General features: G+C 34.9%; 1 protein-coding gene across 5 annotated transcripts in view; it reads right to left on the minus strand.

The window, feature by feature from the left end:
- Positions 1 to 4,306: 4,306 nt before the first annotated feature.
- Arhgap20 (Rho GTPase activating protein 20) overlaps positions 4,307 to 21,064 on the minus strand; it is a 120,804-nt gene continuing 104,046 nt past the window's right edge. For all 5 annotated transcript variants that reach the window (XM_078046968.1, XM_078046966.1, XM_078046967.1 and 2 more), the window contains 6 exons: positions 16,653 to 16,831; positions 15,351 to 15,512; positions 11,749 to 11,858; positions 9,922 to 10,111; positions 8,674 to 8,788; positions 4,307 to 7,624 (listed from right to left, as the gene is read on the minus strand). In XM_078046968.1, coding sequence (XP_077903094.1) covers positions 5,784 to 7,624; positions 8,674 to 8,788; positions 9,922 to 10,111; positions 11,749 to 11,858; positions 15,351 to 15,512; positions 16,653 to 16,831 — 2,597 coding nt within the window. In that variant the 3' untranslated portion in view covers positions 4,307 to 5,783. The remainder of the gene's footprint in view (positions 7,625 to 8,673; positions 8,789 to 9,921; positions 10,112 to 11,748; positions 11,859 to 15,350; positions 15,513 to 16,652; positions 16,832 to 21,064) is intronic.

A 21,064-nucleotide genomic window follows, 5' to 3' on the forward strand; every position in this document is an offset into this window, starting at 1 on the left:
TTCAGTCAGAGCAGCAAAAGAGCTGACTAAAACAGTATGCTTTTTCATTTCCTTTGGATATATACCCAGATATGAGACATATGGATCATATGATAGCTCCAGTTTTACTTAAGAACCATGATGGCTTTACTAATTTACCAGCAACAACATATAAAAGTTCCCTTTTCTCCACACCTTTCCCAGTATGTTATTTAATTTTTGTTTGTAATACTAGTCATCTGGAGAGGGTATGTCATTGTAGTTTTGATTTTTACTTATCTGATGGCTAATTATATTGACATATTCTTTTGTGTATTTGTCAGCATTTATATTTCTTTTTTTGAGATGTGTTTACTCAGATCATATGTACACTTTTGAATTGGATTATGGATTTCTTTTAAGAATTTGGCATCCTTATATATACTAGATATTAGCCCTCTGTCAGATGTATAGTTGGCAAATATTTTCTCCCATTCTGTAGCTTGTCTATTTGTTGTTTGTTGTCTTTGCTGTGCAGATTTGTAGGCTGTCAATTTTTGCTTTTGCTTCTTGTGTATTTGAGGTTGTGTTCAGAAAATCATTGACTTTAGCAATGTCTTGAAATGTTTCCCCACATGTTCTTCTGGTAATTTCAGTTCTGACATTTAGGTATTTGAACCATTTTTGAATTGGTTTTTGTATAAGATGAATGATAGGGGCCTGTTTTAATTAAGTCTGAATGTAGACATAATTTTCCCAAAACAATTTATTAAAGAGGCTGTCCTTCCTCCAGTGCATAATTTGGGTAACTTATTCGAGAACTAGTTGGCTGTAGACATTTGGTTTATTTTTTGGATCTCCATCCTTTTTTTACTGGTCTGTTTTTATGCCAATACCATGCTGTTTTGATTATTATGGCTCTTAGTATGTTTTTAAATCAAGTTTTTTTTTTTTAATGCACCCAGTGTTGTCCTTTTTGCTCAAGGGTCTTTTGTGCTTTCACATAGAGTTGTCTTCTAGTTCTGTGAAGAATGTCATTGGTATTGCTTTGAGTAGTGTAGGCATATTAACATTAATCTTTCCAATCCAAGAACATGGGAGGTACTTCTTTTTCTTAGCTAAGTTTATTCCTAGGTATGTTTTTTTTGTTTGATTTTTTTGAAGTAGAACTGCTGTCATAATTTCTCAGGAAATTCATTATATAATTCATTATATATTTTTTAAATTTTTGTACCCAGCTATTTTACTTAATTTGTCAGTCCTAATAGTCTTAGTTTTTTTCTGAATATACAATCCTGTCATTTGCAAACAGAGCTAAATTGACTTTCTCCCTTCCTATTTGTATGTCTCCCCGCTGCCCATTTCTCTGAAAATTTGAGTCTCAAACTTTCAGTTCTAAATCCAATCTCGTCAGGTCTTTGGGTCACAGCAATGACAAAGCTGATTAAAATACATTATTATAGGAGAAGTATTATCTCTATTGTAAAGTAGAATGGAAGGGAAACAACCTGGTATCAGATTAGGGTTTCAGCTGAAGGTGTCTACTAAACAAGAGATATAAGCATTAAAGAAAATATTACATATACTTATTATCAATACATGCAAGCAACAGTGCCATTTTTTTTTGTTTTTAACGTAGCCTTATTTTCCCCTTAGTTGTTTAAAGACAGAAAACATTTCTTTTTTAATCTCTATCACCAAGGTCTATGTTATGGTTTGGATGTGAGGTATCCCCCAAGGGGTATTGTGATACAATGCAAGAAGTTTCAAAGAAATAGTTGGGTCACAGAAGTCTTAACCCAATAAGTGAATTAATCTTCTGATGGGATTGAATGGTAACTGAAGCAGCATGTGGGGTATGGATGAAGGTGAGGGCATATCTGGCAAGCAAAGATCTTTCACTATGCTTCCTGATCATCATGTGAGCTTCTCTCCTCCATTGAACTCTTCCACCATGGTGTTCCACCTCACCTCAAGCCCTGAGGAATGAAGTCTGCTGTGGTTAAGATCTCTGAAACTGTGAGCCCCCAAATAAACTTTTCCTACCCTATAGTTGTTCTGGGCAGATCCTTTTGTCACAGTGGTGAAAAAGCTGACCAAGACAGTCTAGAATAGCATGTATCAATAAAAACTTAATTGCTTGATAGATTTTTATATTTTAACACTTGTTTTCCCTTACCATTCTCTTTCAATTATTTTTTGGAGCCCCTTGTGATTCAGTTTCTTGTTTGTATTAGCTCATCTAAAATTTTCCTTCTACTCATTTACTGTGCCACCAACCATTAAACTTCTCTGTATTCATGCATTTTAATAACTTTCTGCTAACCATTCATCCCATTTTTGAGCAAAGGTATTAAATATTTTTATTCCTGAAAATTTTAGGCATTAACAATAGTAGTTACTGTGAGCTGCAGAGAAAGGGGTATTTCTTGATAGCATCCATTTTATTTGCTCATGCTATTTCATACTTTCAGCCAGTTCATTCACTTCTTATCAAAAGGTCACAAGTTCTAAATTTGATTCCAAGTTATTACAATCTAAAATCAAGCCTAAATGAAAACAATTACCATTTAACTCTTTATGTCTATAAACCTGCATCTTATAAAATGTAAGATTAAACTACAGAAGATATATTTTCTTTGCCTTGATGACAATGTTAGGAATCACTTTGAACTGTGTGAAAATATATTTTTTTCTTTGCTGTACAATGAGAACAAATTAAAGGATAGTCATTTAATACCATTGAGACACATATATATGTATGTGTGTGTACACACACACACACACACACACACACACACCACAAACACACACTCACCCCCTTCAGGGGGATTTTAAAGATAAACTTTCCAAATTACACCTCCAAGCCTTCTACCAATTCTGCCATAACCTCTGACATTATGCAAAACTGAAGCTCAAGGAGTTCATTGTATTAAAAAAAAAAAAAAAGTTGGGCTGGAGTTGTGGCTCAGTGGTAGAGCACTTGCCTAGCATGTGTGAGACACTGGGTTCAATCCTCAGTGCCACATAAAAATAAATAAAATAAAGGTATTGTGTCCACCTAAAAAACTAAAAACATTTAAAAACAACTAAAAATATATACTGAAAAATTAGAAAGCAACTGAATGCAATGTGTAACGGTGACTCAGAAGCTGAACAGGATTAACTAAGGGCAGGCAACATGGAACTCATGAGCACACTTCATTTCAGTAGGAGATCTTCATAACTAGAATAGATATTAAAGGAAGTGAACATTTTACACAACTTTATTATTCAGGGAATAGAACTTGTTTACTACCAGTATCTTGGTAATGAATTTTTCTTTGCATTAAAATAGGCCGTTTTCAAAATACAACCTGGTAGGAAAATAGAAGTTAAACACTTCCAGCAGAATTGATGACGATGTTTTTAAAAGTTTTCGACAGAAAAAATAAGTCATTGGGTGAAGGATATATTACATCCTTTTGATTCAATGTTATGTCACACAAAGTATAAAAACACAAAAAAGGTAACTTCTAAATCTACTGAAAACAATGAGTTTAAGTCTTTTTAAAGGTAAAATTCTTATTTCTTTAAAATTTAGGTATAAATTAGTATCAGTGTATGTACATATTGCCCAAATATAAATATTTTCACTTCTGAAAGTGGAATTGTGGTCCTTGCTACCAAGTTAGAGCACATAATTTTCTGAACTAAGGTAATATACTTTTTTTGAATCCTCTTTAAATGAATTAAATTTGTACAATGAGACTTGAATGAGTTTTAAGAAGGAAAACATATAGCACTCATGAAAAACCGGTCATATTTAACACATTAACCTGAAGAGCACTAATGTCATGGTGTGTCTAAGGTCAACTGGGTACTCTGGTTGAAATGATTCACACTTAGACCATTAGAAGGTCTCACACAGTCAATTAAATTGAACTGATGATTCTTTGATAGATAACTTCTAAAACTACTGAGTTGAGTCTTTTTAAAGGCAAAATTATCTTATTTCTATAAAATTTAGGTATAAATTAGTATCAGTGTATGTACACATTGCCCAAACATAACTATTCACACTTCTGAAAGTGGAATTGTAGTCCTCACTACCAAGTTAGAGCACCTGATAGGATATGTCATTCCTGGGGTGCAATAACTCCTGATAAAAATGCAGATTCTGCATCTAAAACATGACTCATTTGGTAAATGATTTTAAAAATATAAAAGAGAAAAAACCCTACTCTAAACGCTCAAAGATCCAAATCAGCATTAACTATATCCCAAGAAATTTCACTTTGAGGCAGAGATAAAGTTCATAGACTAAAACAACTCCCCAATGTCAATATTTCTCTGATGGGACTGTGAACTCTGTAGAATGGCATTTTATTTAACAGACAGCATGGAATTCATACATATCCATTATCAGTGCCTTGAAAATCAAACAACTTTAAAAGTTAGCAGCAGTTTCTGCAAGTACAAAAATACACATTTATTACATAACATGTGGTAATAAAATTTGTCAAGATATATTATACAAACTCAAAGCATTTTAAAGCATCAGTCTAATATATTACAGATTGATGAAGTATAATAAAATGACATGTAACTGCTTCAAATCATATAATACTTTACAGCAATATTAACAGACTATTCACATTAAGTATCTAAGGGAGCAGAGTGGGAATAGTCATTAAAGAACCTTAGCAACTATTTTCCTCTATGTTTCAAATTAGGTGGGTAATTTTTCTATTTGTCAATAAGAAAGAAAAAAGGCTACAACTATTATTTTTGGTAAGTACAGAAGTAAGTTATTCCAGAAAGACACTCTAAAAGCTTCATTCACATCTTGCAATTCTGCCAGTAGTATGCCTAAGGGTAAGGGGAGTCCCTGCTGACTTAATATATTAATTATACCATAAAAGATGCATATGGACATATAGTATTAATATGGGAGTGGTTGGTTATAAGGTGAAATCTACTTCACGCATCCGTGACTGAGATGGCCAGTGTCATAAGCTCTTTGGACCTACAGGTGCTACCCCTAAGGGACATGACTCTGTTTGCACTAATCATTTTAATTAACCCTTTCCCCCACCATGTTCTTGTCTCTTGACTCATGGTTTATAGACCTCTATTTCATATTATATCCATAGACCTTTCTTCTCTTTCTTTAAAGGTTATAACGGTTACATTCCCTCATCTGGAAATAAATTATCAGGCCTCCCCAACCAATTTGGAGGCATATCACTAAAAAGAGATGTGCATCTTCCTTTATTCTAACTATTCACCTATAAGAAGTTTCTTAGAACCAACAGGTTTTGATTTAGGGAAAGGTTTTACATGATTTCCTCCATTACCATACATGCTTTTCTTCTTAATGCTTTGATTAGTGGTCTTTTTTCTTGCCTACTTATTTAAAAACATTCCACAGAAAGTGGATGGTTTCTTTATACCATTCCCTTCTCTCTCCGTTTCTGATTCTTCAATTTATGATATGTTGGTCTTCTCAAAACACTGATCTCAGACTTGTTGACACAGGTAGGCTTCTACAGAGGGCACTTTTTCCAGCCCTGTGCATGCATCTCTTAAAATCTCATGACAGGATCAATCCCACGTTTTAAAAAGGAAAAACCTCCAAAACATTAGATGCTGAAAATTTTAGTATACAGTTTTTGACAAGTTGTCTTAATAGAAAGAAGTGTTTTGTTGTCCTAAGTATTAGCAATGATTATCCTTATGTTACCTATCCCAGATATTTTATAAAAAGAGGTCATAATAATTACTGTCTTTATGTTATTATTAGCTAAGTTTCTGTTCTTGCAGACATCAGACTCTTACTGTGGTTAAATGTCTTTGGTTAAATGTCTGTCCCCATCATCACACACCACTACAGGCCCTGCATCTGGGCTGTCCACATCTTCCACAGTTACAGAGCTTGTTGAGGCCCTTCCCCAAGCCAGGGGACCGGCAGAAGAGTGCCCTCCCCTCTCTCCTCTCTCTTGGGACTTTGTACAAAGCTTGAGTTTGCTTTCCACTAGGCTGAATGGAGAGTCACAGTGTTTCTCTGAATCCTGACAGGGATAAGAACTATACCACTGGGCTGTCTGCATAGCTCCAAATCCTTCAGCTACCTGGAAGGGTATGTCTTTCTGTCTTTCTTGCAGTGAGCTGGCATGAGAAGCATGAGGAGGTAACTCCAAGGGTACTTTTAGGGAACAGATTTTCTTTTCCTCTGGTCTGGCTGCCTTTACTTTCTTTTTGAGAGACCAGTTTTTCAAACTGGCCACACCATTTCTCAACCATGTGCTGGGATGAAGAGTTACAGAATGCATTTGTGAATGCCACTCTACAGTACTGTCCTTTTTTGAATAAGCTGGTTGATTGCTGGCCTGCCCTGTTGAGGGACCAGGCATTCCAGAAATGAAGCTAGAACTACTAAAGTCAGAAGAAAGCTCTTCTTGCTTTCTTTGAGCCTGAAAAGTGCAATCTATTGGAGAGGAAGTTTCAGTGGGCGTGAACACAGACTGTTCAGAAATCTGAGAAAAAGCACTGTCCTGGGAGCTTACTGAAGAGCCAGATGGGGAAGTGCCTGGTGAAGATAAGCTGGAATAGCTGGCTCGGGGGCCAAGGTTTAGTCTAGGGGGTAAAACCTTCTCAGTGCTTTGGTTTGTGGAACTGCTCTTGCCCACCTCAATCCCCATGACTAAACTCTGATTGATAAGCTTTTGCCCCTCCATTTGCAAAGACTTATGCCGTTTGAGATAATCCTCCTCTCCATGCAAGAGACCGGCTTCACAGCTGGTTTTATGTTGTTTCTTTGAATAAATCCCTCGGAGATAGGTCAGTTTGCAGTTCTGGTCATCTATGTTGGGTTCTGAGCAGCGCCGATGTGTCCTTGAACTCTTGAGGGCATCTGCTGTGTGTGGTGGGGAGTATCCAGATGAATCTGGATCAAAGGTTTGGTTCCTGGAATGATCCCGGGAGGGTATATGACTATAAGATGCCACAGAAATGGCCATGGGCTTAGACTTAGTGAAAAGTTTCACATGATTTCCTTCATTACCAGAGAAGCTTTTCTTCTTAATGTTCTGATTTGTGGCATTCTTCTCATTGACATCAGTGCCTGTTACTGAACATGTCCTACTCTCTTCCTGGAGAGACTGATTCTGCTTCAGACAGTCCTCATCTTTTTGAGAGAGGATTACATCACAGCTGGACTTGCGTAGCTTTTTCTGGTAAAACTCCCTGAGATAGGAAAGCTTTGAGTCTAGGTAGTCAATGCTTGGTTCTGAACAGCGCCGGTGTCGCCGGAGGATTTTTGGAGCATCTGTTGTAGTTGTGGACAGGTAGCTGGGTAAACAAGTGCCAGATGGGGCCCTGGCATGCTCCCCCAGTGCAGACTTTCTATACATTCCTGAAATGTTCACCAGCTTTGTTTCAAGAGGCTGCTTCATTTGAATGTCTTCATCTTTAGAATGGTCTAAGTCAAAATCACTCAAGGTTAAAAGACCTTCCACCTCAGGCTGATCAAGGTCATAGTCACTTAGGGTTAAGACAGAATCCATACTTCTGCTACCCTGACCAAGTTTCTGTACCAAATCACTGCATGGAGCATCAACATCCTCATTTAATTCATTTTCCAAGCTGTCATAGGAGGAGTCATTCAGTTGGAAGCAAGAGATATCTGTCAAAAAAAGCAAACTATAATCAACAAATTTACTTACCAAAATATAGCCCATGCTGCCATCAAACTATGCTAGATTAATGTTCTTTACATGTAGTGTTCAAATTCCTACTCTCAAGAAGGAAAAAGGATGTTTTGCAGTCTTCCTAACTGCTAGTGCAGAAGAAATAAATCTAGTATACCAAACAGGTTTTTATCTCAGTTACTAATGAAATGGAATTTCAACAAACTAAGACCAAAAATGTTGAAAAATAGGAAGGAATTAATGGCAGGTATACTTAGATTTGAATAAGACTATCTTCTAACATAGATTGCTGGTGATTATACATAATTAACTCTAGTCTTGAGGACATCATTAATTAACCCTACCAATTTCTCTTTTTCAAAGTTCCTTAAAGTTAAGTTCATTACCTTATTTAATCTTTACAACAACCACAGACATTATTATCCACATTTAGATATTGTTATCTACATTTTATAGATGAAGATACTGATGTGTGGAGGCACAGAATAACTGGCCAAAGATATATAAGAATTCATACTTTAGAGATAATATACCTTTGAATTAAGATTCCCCCAATGATCTAGTTGTTTTCAAATAGTTTCATAGAACAAAGAATAGCATCTCAGGGTCTACTAGAAGGAAGAAAAAACTCGGGGTCTGGCTCTGGGCCTTCTATTCCAGTTTCAATCACTGAAGTTTATACATATATATAAAATACACACACACACACACACACACACACACACACAGGTATATGTGTATGTATAAGAATGTGTTAGGTTTCCTCAAAGTTTTATTTAAAATAAAGGCTTCAACCATCATGGCACAGCACACAACTCACTTCCTGAACTTCTTAACCCCATCATACTGTTAACATACCCTGACCTTCTAGCAAGCCTTCTAAAGAAGGAAAGAGAGCTCAGGGCCTTACTAATCTAGGTCAGAGGCTCCCTTCATTCTCAGAGCATCAGGACAACCACTGTCCTAGCATCTTCACAGACATCTGTCTAGTTCTTACATAAACCAATCCACTTCCTCACAATACCTGGGACATTCTCTCTAGTGTCACATCTCACTGAAACTTCTCCCAGGAGGGAAGTGATTTCTTCTCCAAATATCCTACAGCAATTTTCAATCAGAAATTGTATAAGCAGGGAAACCTAAACAAAAAAGGACAAAATTAAAGTGCCACTTTTCATGTCATATGTTTATAAATGTTCATATACAAATCCTGATTTTTTTAAAATAAGAAAATGCAAAAATTCTGAGAAATTCCTTTTTTTTAAAAGTATATAAAAGCATACTACTTGTATATTTTAAAAGTTTCTCCTAAAAATCTATAATACTTTCAAGAGTAGTATGGACACAGAAACTAATTTTAGTGCACTAGTTAAAATTATTAGTTTTGGTCTTGGTTTAATGATAACCTTTAATACCAGTAGCTTCTTCTTCAAAATGAGGGTAATTTCAAGTATTCTCTATAGGGCATTTGGGAGTAGAGAAATATATATTGCTATTAAACTTCATAAAATATCAAGAGATAAAGATTTATAAAAGTATTTCTTGTATAAAGAGCAGGTTTGTTATAAGTTTAGGAGGAGAGTTCATGAAGGAGAGAACTTGAGAGAAAACTTATGGTTTTCCTATCTAGTCTATATCCATGTACTGTCTTGTATTATACTCCCTAACTGGAGGCACTTTGGGGAAGAGGAAAGAGTTACTACTGAGCTTTGTGCCTCCCCTGAGACGTATTAGAACCTTTCTGTATTTCCTTATCCTAAAAGCTAAGGCCAAGGGGCAGGAGAAATACTGGGAGCAAAGGGAACTGGTATTTCCAAACCCCTTATTAATAACTAGGCATTACAGGGGTATGATTTCTAGCAACTATTGTGTCATCACCACCTCCTTATTTTAGATGAGGATATTGTATATTTGGTAAGAGGTGGGTCTGAAAATTGAACTCTGGCTTGTCTTACTCCAAAGTCCTTATTTATTTTTTAAACAACTGCTTTCTTATCATCCTGTGGTTTCAGTTAGTTCTACTGGTTAGCTTCCTTAAAGGGAAAAGAGAAATAACCGCTATAACTTTTCTGCTTACATCAACTTCCTATAGAATATCAGAATAGGAAAGAACACTCCAAAGTCAGTAACTGAAACTTATAACTCAAATTTAAGTGTAACTATATACATAATCTATTTTAAAAATTGTCTTTCAGAGTACCATGAATTACATTTTCAAAATGGGGACATAGTCCCCAGTCCCTTAAGGCATAAAAATGAAAATTTTAATTACCTTTTTTGTAAATTCACTTTCTAGTTCTGCGCTGGAGGAAGTAGGAGGCCAAAGAATGCTTGGAGCTACACATACTGCTAAATTAAATGCAGTCATCTGATTGGATGAGGAATGTTGCTCAATGTTGCGTAATACCCCAAACAGATACTTTAGGAGAACAACATTGGCTCTTGGAAGCTGGTCTAGTAGCCTAAAGACAGAAAAGAAATATACTTTTTAAGCAAGATGTTTTATTAAAAATCCTATAATAAAGACAAGGCAACCCTCATTTTTTATGGGAAACCATGAAAATCAAAAGGGGTTTTCCAGAGTTTTAGTCATGTGTTACTATGCAAAGAAAGTAAAGAAAAAGGGAGAAAATAAGCAATGGATTTTTTTGTTTATATATTATCTTTATAATTTAATGAAAAACTGTAGAAAAATGTCTCAGAAAAATGCTGCCTGAAATATTTCCTCTGAAACTAGTACAATGTGTTTTAACTTGGGTAAATATTGCAACATTTCAAAATATTCTCACAAAAAGCTTTTTGATAATGTGCTTCATTATTTTCAAGTAGCAACACAGGAATGCTTTCTGTTGGTAAGAACCCCAAATTAATCCATTAGGACTTCTAGGTCTGTTCTGAGAGCCCGGGCCCTGTTCTAGTTGCTTCCAAGCTCACTTTTCTTCTACATCTGTTATTGGTATTACTCTCACATATAAGCCAATCTTATATTGGTATATTTTCTATTGTTCCCATTTTAAGGACTTTTAAGTGATCATTCACTGAAAATTATTTTTACTACCAGTGTGAGTGTGCATATGTATGATATACATGCTGTTATTCATGACTCTTTTTTTCTATAAGAACCTGAAAACTTGAAGAAGATAGTCTAATTACTACTGTACAAATAACAAAGGCCTTTCTTCAGCACAGAGGTCTGACAAAGAGCAAGGTGATAGGGATGTTATGAAAGACTCTGAGATAGATCAGAAGATAGGGGGTAAATCAAACATCTAGCATATGATTTTGGGTTACCTGATTTTATAAGGGCCTTTGAGCTATTTTACAACTCTTTAAATTGAAGATAACTGATAACAGTTACCTAGTACTTGTTTATAGAATAAAATCCTGTCTGGTGGAGAAAAAGATTGACTTATCTTCATCACTGCCCTGGTAGAAAAAGCCAGATTTGTATGTCTCTGTAAATTCATTTCAGTATTTCTGATCCAACTGTTATTAAGTTTTGGTACTTTGAAATCTCCTTTGAACTGGCTGTAACATCTTACTGATTTCTTCATTAATAATTTAAATAAAATCTTTCATAGGTTTATTTTATATTTGCATTAGTGTTATGATTTTGTCTTTTTTTAAAAAAATAAACATCATTTATCAATTTGTAGAACATAATGTTTTGGAAAAAGTATAAAATTTGAAGCTTACTATATATTATTGGTTCACACCAAACTATAATGAAAATGGATGCAGCATTTTGTTATGGCTTTTGTTTCTGGTATCTTCAATAACTATACAACATTATACTGTTAAAAGATCTTAATCAATAGCAGTGTGTAATTGAAAGTTGTTCTAGATAAAACTAAATATACAAATAAATATTAGGATTCAAGAATTTTCACAGTACTGGCATATTGCTTTTGTTAGTGGACACTTCTTTCCTGTTTTCGTATAATGTAGGACATGTGGGTAGAAATGCAGTAGAGAATTCTACTGGAAACCTATTTTAAAACTGGTCCCCATGGATAAGACTTTAAAAATTGTCATTTTAATAAACAAGCTTAAAAATAAGTATTTCTATTTTTGAGAATGACCAAATTATAAAAACTACCTTTGAATTGTATTTATTTTCTCTTCATCGTTTCCTTGATCCATTACACAGACCCAGTGATCATAGAGATCTGATGAAAAAATACTTCCTGGAATATTTCGTAGAAAATCCTTAAACAAACAAACAAAAAAACAAATATTTTAAATCATTCTCATTGAAAATATGTGTTGGATAAATTAGAAAAGTTAAGTCTTCTTATTCTTTTAAGTACACAGAACTCTGTGCCAACTCTCTACTAACTTGTACTCACAGATCACGTGCTTTGATTTTTTTTTTTCTTAACAAGAAACCACTGGGATAATTAAAGTTAGATTGCCTTTTATTTTTCCTACCGTAATCCTATTTGTATTGAAACTTCCTAGTTTATATACATTTTAGCAAATTAGTACAATGTGACAGGATCTGGCAGTAAACTATCCTAAATCCTTTTTTCTATTTTTCTTTTTTTAAAATAGCTATTTCAAGGAAAGGCACCAAGATATCTGTGAGGTTCATAAGTTGGTAACATTCAGTCACTCTATATGTAATTATTTATATATATGAGACAATGTTTGATGTGCTTAGAATAGAGAAATAAATAAAAGTCTGTTATCTTAAAACAATACCAGTGGTGGTAATAATGTTCTACAACTTTTCTTCCTGTATTACCTCACAGAAGGTATCTCACGTATTTCAGGTGAGACAGAATTCTAGGTGATTTCTGGGTTCTAGGAACTTGGGAACAGTACTCCTAGTATATTATTTTCCTGGAAACTATTCTGCTGTCATCTTGGCAGGGCTAGGTGTAGTAAGACAGACTATGACACAAGCAGGATATAATGGGCATTGCTGTTTGACCTTTATTTACAAAAAGTTTAAAGTAAACTAAATGTGGTCCTGGTCCTAAAGAGTTGGTTGTGGCTAATTCTGTGTTGATTTTTGGAATGGCATTAATAAGACCAAGGTTTCAGTCTGATCTCCACCTTGGTAAACTGTAGGCAGAGAGAACTCCATTTAGTATCTGAGTACTATACCCATGGTTGATGATCCTCTTGAAAATTCCTGTTTTCAATATTGAGACATATGAAAATCTGAAATTGGGTAATTTTAACTTGCTAGGAAAATAAATCAATAATTTTAACCATGTGCCTTACAGAAGGCAGCAATGTACAACCTGTTACTTACAGCTCAAATATTACTACTAATACAGGAATTGTGGCAGCTTATTGCTATAGTCAGCTAATTATGTGGGCATCTCCTCCTTTGCTAGAAGCTCTTCCAGGACTAGGACAGATCCTCAACCTACTTTGTGCACATCATCATCAAGTTCGGTCCCAGCCAGAGAAGAGACCATTAGTGAACTCTTTACTGTGTCATATGGTTAAATATTAATGAGGGACAAGGAAGTCAATCAACTATAATTGAGATGCTCAGATAACTTTAAGAACTTCTTTGTGGTCATGTTACTCTACTACCATAACTTAAAAAAATAGAGTGGCTAATAAGAAAAGGGAGTAATTCAAAGTCTTCCTCTGTCTAGCTGTTTTATTATATCTACCAGTAAAAATGTGATTCAGCTATGTCATCACAAAAGTTACCTCTTTTTGGGTAAATCTACTGAGTTTTCATAATTCCAAACTAATTTTAGTTGCTGTACCCATTTTAAAATTCAGATTGGGAGAGGAAAAATCTGTTTCTTAAAAATGGGGTAGTGACAATAGCTCTTTTTAAATCTTGGTGGAAAACACTCTTATGATCTGTCTTGAAGAAAAACATCATTAAATCTTAAACCTACACTTGAAAGATAATAACTCGTAACATCTCAATGAACTCTCCCACAGCTGGAATAACAAGTTACGAAATAAAACTACCATTACAGCTGACAGGAATGTGAGAGCTCGTTCTGAATTACAGCTAGTAACTTAAAGCACTGAATTGAAATTCTCCCTTTCAAAACCAGGACCTAGGTAATGAAAACTTTCTAATTCATCTGAGATTCTATAGATTAAATATGAACTTTTCATCAAAGATCTGAGAGATCAAAGTTATAGTGCCTCAAAAAATTTTTGTCCAATTTTAGTTTGAAGAGTTAAGCTTATATTTGAACAAAACCAACTGAATTGAAAAAATTAAAGGAAAACCTAAGTACCACTTCAAAATAGTCTTAAAAACAAGAAAACTTTTGCAAAACAAATTTTAAATTGATAGTTATCTTCTTTCCTAAAAACTATTTTGAATTAGATGGGAGTAAAACAATTACATAACAAAAGGAGTTACTCAGAACCCATTTAACGTGACTCTTTAACCATTAGTGTCACTGTTTTTGTGTTTTGCATGTTTTTGGAAAGTTAATATTCCTGTAATTTGAAACACAACTTAGCTCTTCTAGAACATGCTTTGCAATAGACTTAATAATTCAGCAAGGAACTTTTAAGAATTGTGGTGATGCAAAGAACATGGCAAGAAAAATTTTCTAACTTAGGCTTTACCTTTCTAAATTAAGAGATGGGTGAAAATCCAATTAAATGAAAAAAATTCATGATACACACACACACACACACACACACACATGCACACACACACACAACATGCCATGCATATCTTTATTGTATTCCAGGTTTGGACAGTAATTAAAACTCTGTGCAAAACAGATTAGATTACTCTAGTTCAAATACCTCTCAAATGATATTTCATTGCATAAATTGACAGCAGGGTTTGTTTAAGGGTAGACTTGGCCCATTTATCAAGAAATGCCTGATTTTTTAATATGAAGTTAGTTATATAAGCAGCTGGCCACTCAGCTGGAGTATATGAGTTTTCCTTTTTTTTTTTTAATTTTGTAGGTCCTGGGCTTGCAAGGTGGGACCATTACTACCCCTGGCCTAAATATATCCCAACCCCTTGAGAGATGGGAGTCTGAGACATGTGTTTGGCAACCATTGCTGGGTCAAAAGCTCTGCTTAAAGTTGATTTTTTTGTCCTGAGGTTTCCCCAAAATATAGGGCATTTCCAGGAGTGTAGGGAAGAAAATATTAGAACTCTCTATAGGTGTGACTTAAGTAAACATGGATGAAGAGTAAAAATCAATGTGGTAAAGAGAAAAGAAGGTCCAGATGTTGCAGTCATTCCTACTCCACTTATAAAGTAGAAATAATTAGGGAATGAATGGAAGGAATATTTGTGGGCATGATTATGGAAATAGAATTTTCAGTGGCCTTACTAACTTTGTTTTAGTTGTAAGGCAAATATTTGTTTATTATGGTAAACTTCCGTAATTATCTTCAACAGCTTAATTAAAGTTTACTTTTTAAAACATTGTCTTCATTAGGAAAGCAGTGAGATAAGAAAACATGGTAAACATACTGTGTATATTTTGACTATTTTAAATTTTAATTAAATTTTCATTTTGTGGCAGAAGTGAAGATGAGATTATTGTAGGAGGGAAATAATTAAAGCATATCTGATATGTCATATTGGTGGTAGCTTTAAATGTTGTAATTTTTTTAACACTTACATCCCACACCTATTATGTCTCTTTGCAAACAGGAATAATGTTCATAATGAAACAAACCATGTGTCTTGTGCCTATGTGATGGGGTGCATAAAGGGTGAACTTTTCTTACCTTTAAGACAGACGCTATCACAAAAATAGATTCACAGTCTAGGTGCACTTCAATTCCAGAATTCAGTTTCTCTTTTAGCTCTCTGCAGGACTTCATATTGGCTGACTGTCTGAAGATGCCTTTTGTGAGGGGGCCTTTTTGATTAAGAAAGAAAAGCATGTCCTATGGGAAAACAAAGGGAAAAAACCCTAAATGGCACTTCATACATACAGAGGTCAGTTTGAAAACCCTGAAGAATTAGAGCCAGATGGATAGCTTTCAGAAGGATTCAGAATCACCAACTTTTTAGAGCATAAAGCAGTGATTACTAGGGGCTGGGAACATGGTAGGGCTGGGAACATGGTTGGGGAGATATTGACCCAAGCATACAAAATTTTAGACAGGAAGAATGAGTTCAATTGATTTATTGTATAACATGGCAACTACAGTTAATAACGATGTATTCTTGAAAAATTGCTGAGTAGTTTTTAGTGTTCTCTAATTTTGCTTCTATCTCTGTACCCTGTATTTTTAGTGTAGGAAGTAAAGGGAGTTTTGGACACAAGCAATCTATGAGATTTGAAAGCTATGCCACTGATTTACTGTGTAATCTTGGGTAAGATTCTAAAGTTTCTTTGCTTTTTAATTTGTAAAGTAAGAATGATGATGATAATAACTATTCCTCCCTTAATTTGTTGTGAAGGATAAACAATAAAGTGACTTGTCCTAGTGTCTGGTACTTAGAGTGCACAATATAGTATAAAATGCCACACATTTACTACAATGTTAGGAGAACACTGGATATTCAATAAATGTTATTTATCAGTGATTACTTAATACACCAACTGGAGAAGATGCAAACTTAGTGCTTTTCGTTAGACTCTTTCTATACAGAAAAGATAACTAAATGCCAGGGGATACATCTTGATGTCCAAACACTTGAAATATAAGTAAACCAGTTTTTAAAACTTCAACAAAGGAAAGATTGTGAAGTTTCTTTTATTAAAATGTTAAAAATAAGGCTTTTCAGAACACTCTGGAGTTTAAGAAAGGATTTGTGGGGGATAATGTAGATTCTTTGTCTACAGAGCAAATTCTAATTTATCTGAACAGGTTTAATATTGCTATTTCTTAGGCCAGTCAACTAGATCATCTCTTCCTTATGATTCTACAATTGCTCAATCATATTTTTTTCAGTAAAAATGAAGATTCTTAGCAAAAGGCAGGGTTATCTATAATTTTCCAATTTGAGGAGAGATTTACCTCCTAGGGTTCTCCCTTTCCAAACTTTCCCATTAGCTTACCTGCCCAAACAACACTCACCAAGACAGGTTTTGGCAGGTTGTCATTCTCACAAACATCTGGGAGAGACACTCCAAAGAGCTGTCCTGACATAGGAGATGTTGGTGACGTGGGCAAGTTGTCCAGATGAGTGCTAGAACCCCGCCAAAAGGCCCAGTGTATGATAGATCTTCTCCTTTTAAATGTCTTCTGACCAGAATCTAAGAAGTGAAATTATTAAGAAAACTTGTTTAATTCACTTAACCTTATTTCTAGAATTTCTATTTTATACTGTTACAATGGCTCAAAGAGAGAAAATGCTTATAGCTGTTCTTTATTACTGACAATACAGTCTATAAAATTTCACTATAGTATTTTACCAATTAAGGAAGAATTAAGTGTTTGGGTTCTTTTTCTACCTGTTTTTGGGATGTTACCAGACTGTTGGCTTGAGTTTTGGCACTAAATTTTCAAAGGTGAAAATTTCAACTGTAAAACTTAAAGCAAAAAGTAATTCATACCAATACATTTTCCCATTTTATTTATTTTTGTGGTACTAGGAATTGAATTAAGGACCTCACACATGGTAGGCAAGTACAGTATTACTATGCTATACCCCAGCTCACATTTTTTCCAGTTTAAAGATTAGGGGCTGGGATTGTGGCTCAGTGGTAGAGCACATTTGTGAGGTGCACTAGGTTCAATTCTCAGCACTGCATATAAATAAATAAATAAATATCCATCAACAATTAATAAAAAATATTAAAAACAATGAGTAGGGGCTGGCTCAACAGTAGGGCGCTCATGTAGCATGTTCGAGGCCCTGAGTTCGATCCTTAGCACCACATAAAAATAAACAAAATAAAGATACTGTGTCCAACTACAACTAAAAAAATAAATATTTAAAAAAATGAGTAGTCATACAAAAAAAGCTGAGGATTGCATTAGAATTAAATAGTGAGAAAAAGTAAGGAGGAAGAGCGAAGGAAAAGGGGGAAAGAGCTGGGAGAAGGAATTATTTCTATTAAGTTGTTTTCCAGAAAAAAACAAAGCTTTATCATGGATGTCTCACCACTCTACATCTGAAAACAGAGATAGAAAGCTGATGTCCTAAAATTTTTCCTTTCTTTGCAAATGTAAAAACTCTCACCTATTTTTTCAGTTCCTAACTTTATGCACAGGTACAAACATGAGTGAATCTTGTCCTGGCCGCAGTGAATTTATAATCTAATAAGAAACAAGGCTGGTGGTGGTGAGGAGAAAAACAGTATATTAATAAATAAAATGTTAAAAGGGGGAAACAAAATATCAAAGGCATTCAGATGAAAGCAAATCACATCTACCCAGTAGGAGGGAGAGGAGTAATTCTGGAGGCATTTGCATTCCACTTGGATTTTGAAAGATCAAGATTTCAACAGATGGAACATCTGGCACCATGCTCTACATTAAAATTGAGAAGAACTTTATGTGGAAAAAGATATCATTAGCAAAATAAGCAGAAGGAAGAAAGATGGACAGTGAATTATGACTTCATGACACCATAGTGCCAAAAAATTTTTGGTGTCATTTGTGTTTAACTTTAATATGAAAGCTAATGGGTTTTCATATAATATGAAAATAAAAAGAGACCTTTAAAGTTCCTTTCTAAAAGTACATACAGCACTGAGTTTCTTTTTATGGCTTTTAGCATGAGGATAGGCGGTAAGAGAGTGCCAGAAAGAAGAAAACCTGATAGTGGGAGCCCAAGTACTGTGAATAAATTCTGTCCACATTCTGGCTGCTACCTGAAGTAGGCATTTGTGGGGCAGATTCTAAACAGCTTGCAATTAAGGTTAACAGCCACAATGCCACTCATGGTATGATGCAAGTGAGACTGAATGGGATTGGTCATCAAACTCTGGCTGTGTGGCATTGTTTATGTGACAGACATACCTAGCACTGATGCTTAACTCTCCAAAATTCCCTGATAATGCAACTGAAGAAGATGATCCAAGAACAGAGTCAGCAGTGTCAAATACTAATTTCAATAACTCTTTTATATTATTTGCTATAAAGTGACGCAGTACTTCATTTGTTTCAAAATAGCCAAATATGAAAAAGGCCAAGTTTTGTGAGGATAAGCTAACAAGCAACACCTTATCAAATGGACTTATGATGACCATGATTCACCTTACTCTTATTTAGTAAGTATGTCATCTCTGTACACTCAGGTGTGCAAAAGCTCGAAAGTCAGTAGCCTGGTCTGACTCCTGGTTCAGTCACTCATTTGCGCAAGTCATTTAACCTCTTTCTTCAACTTTAAAAGGAAAAGGATCTGACTTATCTCTCAAAAGTCTTATTGAGAGGGTTATGTAAGATAATGTGTGAAAAACACTATTTTGCATAGGGCATGGGCCAAAGTGATCTTGAGTAAAGCTGTCATAATACCAATCTCCTCTCAGCACTCACTCTCCATTGATTTAGAAGCCTTTAAGAGGTATGCAGACATGAAACAATATAATTCTTCTCCCCAACTAAAGCATTTTCTTCCTATTCTGACATTCCCAATATCCACATAAACACACACACACACGAAAACCTTTCTAAGGTCAGGGAGTTTCTGTATGACTAACAATCTGTGCAAATGTTTAATATATATGTTATATATACATTTAGTACCTGTACTCAAGTCTGGTATGTGCATATTTAACCTGGTTTTACTATTTCTAAAACTATCATATTAGGCTTTTAGCTTTCATGCACTTTAAAAAAATTTAGTTGTAAATGGATCTTTTATTTTATTTATTTATTTATATGCAGTGCTGGGGATCAAATCCAGGGTCTCACACATGCCAGGCAAGTGCTGTACCACTGAGCCACAACTCTAGTCCCTAATGCACTTTTAAAAAATGCTCTATCAATAAATTACATACTCAGATATCTCATGAATGTAGACAGAGGATAAAGTAGAAATTGAGTCCTTTATTTTATTCTAAAGACTTTCAGCTGCAGCCTTGCCTTTTGTTATGTGTGTACAACATTCAATATGAAAGTTCAGGTTCCCTCTGGTAATGAGAAGAAAATTTCATTAAAGTTTACTTTCTTGCAGAGCTTACAGAGCATAGTGCTTACCTTCTAAATGTTGAAGGCTGATGAAAAAACATGCTATTGCCATAAAAAGGGTGATATAAATGTAAAGCAAGCTAAATTCATATAAATATGACTTTCCTAAATAACTCTGGCAAGATTTGGCTTAGTGTTTTTTCATGCTTAAATTAGAAAACTGAATATTTGTATTACAATTCATAAAACCTTATAGGTCACAACACCAAAAGGTTTTAATTAGAATTCTAGTCTGGCCATATGACTCTCTAAATTAAGAATATCACCCCCCACCCCCATGCTGCCCAGAGTAGGAAATTCACATGGGAGAACAAACCGAAATAATAGATCAAAAAGGTAGAAGAAAAATATGTGTTCTATATTGTACTATCTACCATAAAAGTCCATTTCAATTTCAGTTTAGTCCTGAGTCTCAAGCAGATGTGGAAAGTCAGCCTGGGGGGGGTGGTTTGGGGATTGAAACTGGGAATCTGTTCAGGATGGAACCTCAAGAGCTACTTCAGACCCTACTCAGATCCTACTTAACCTCTGGAACTATTTCACTCCCCTACAGTTTTTCCATATTAGATGTACCTATGCCATTCAATCTTTGACTTTTGCTCAGTCCTATACACTAGACTAAGTAAGCCCTGAGATAAGTTCCCATGCCTAAGAAGCTAACAGTCTTAAAGATACATGTAGACACATAAACAATCATAATGTAATTTTTTTGTGTGGTGCTGGGGATTAAAACCAAGGGTCTTGTGCATGCGAAGCAAACACTCTACCAACTGAGCTATATCCCCAACCCATAATGTAAATTTTTTATGTTACAATATGAAGTGCTCTGGAGACATACAGAAGGGGCAGCTACATGTCTGAAGAAACAAAGATACCCTAAGAAATGATGTCTGAGTTGGGTTTTGAGATCAAATATTTGAATGTTTACATCCCCATTTACTCTAGAGCTGTCTCACTGAGGATCAACCACCCCAAAGTTGAGTGACACTAATCTAAGTCTCAAGGGTAGCCTTCTGAGAGACCAACTGCTATTCAGTTTTCAGTGTAAGACTATCTAGTAGTAGGAGATCTTCTCCATAGGAAGTAGTCATTACCAACCTTTTTTTTTCAAATTTCTATGTTCACTTAACAGGGAAATTTTTCTTAAGCTAATTAGAGAAGGCATCTCTCAGAATGAATATATGGAGCTTTATCTGTCTAACTGGGGCTTATTTTATTCAGGAAATGTAAAAGTATAATTATTGTTCTCAGCTAACACTAACAGAAATTATCTTTTTTATGCCTTTACTAGCCATAGAAACAAGATACAATTTTCCACATTGGAGACCATGAAAACTATCCAATTCCTTGGA

Source organism: Ictidomys tridecemlineatus, chromosome 4 (assembly GCF_052094955.1).
Source record: "Ictidomys tridecemlineatus isolate mIctTri1 chromosome 4, mIctTri1.hap1, whole genome shotgun sequence".
Taxonomy (NCBI): domain Eukaryota; kingdom Metazoa; phylum Chordata; class Mammalia; order Rodentia; family Sciuridae; genus Ictidomys; species Ictidomys tridecemlineatus.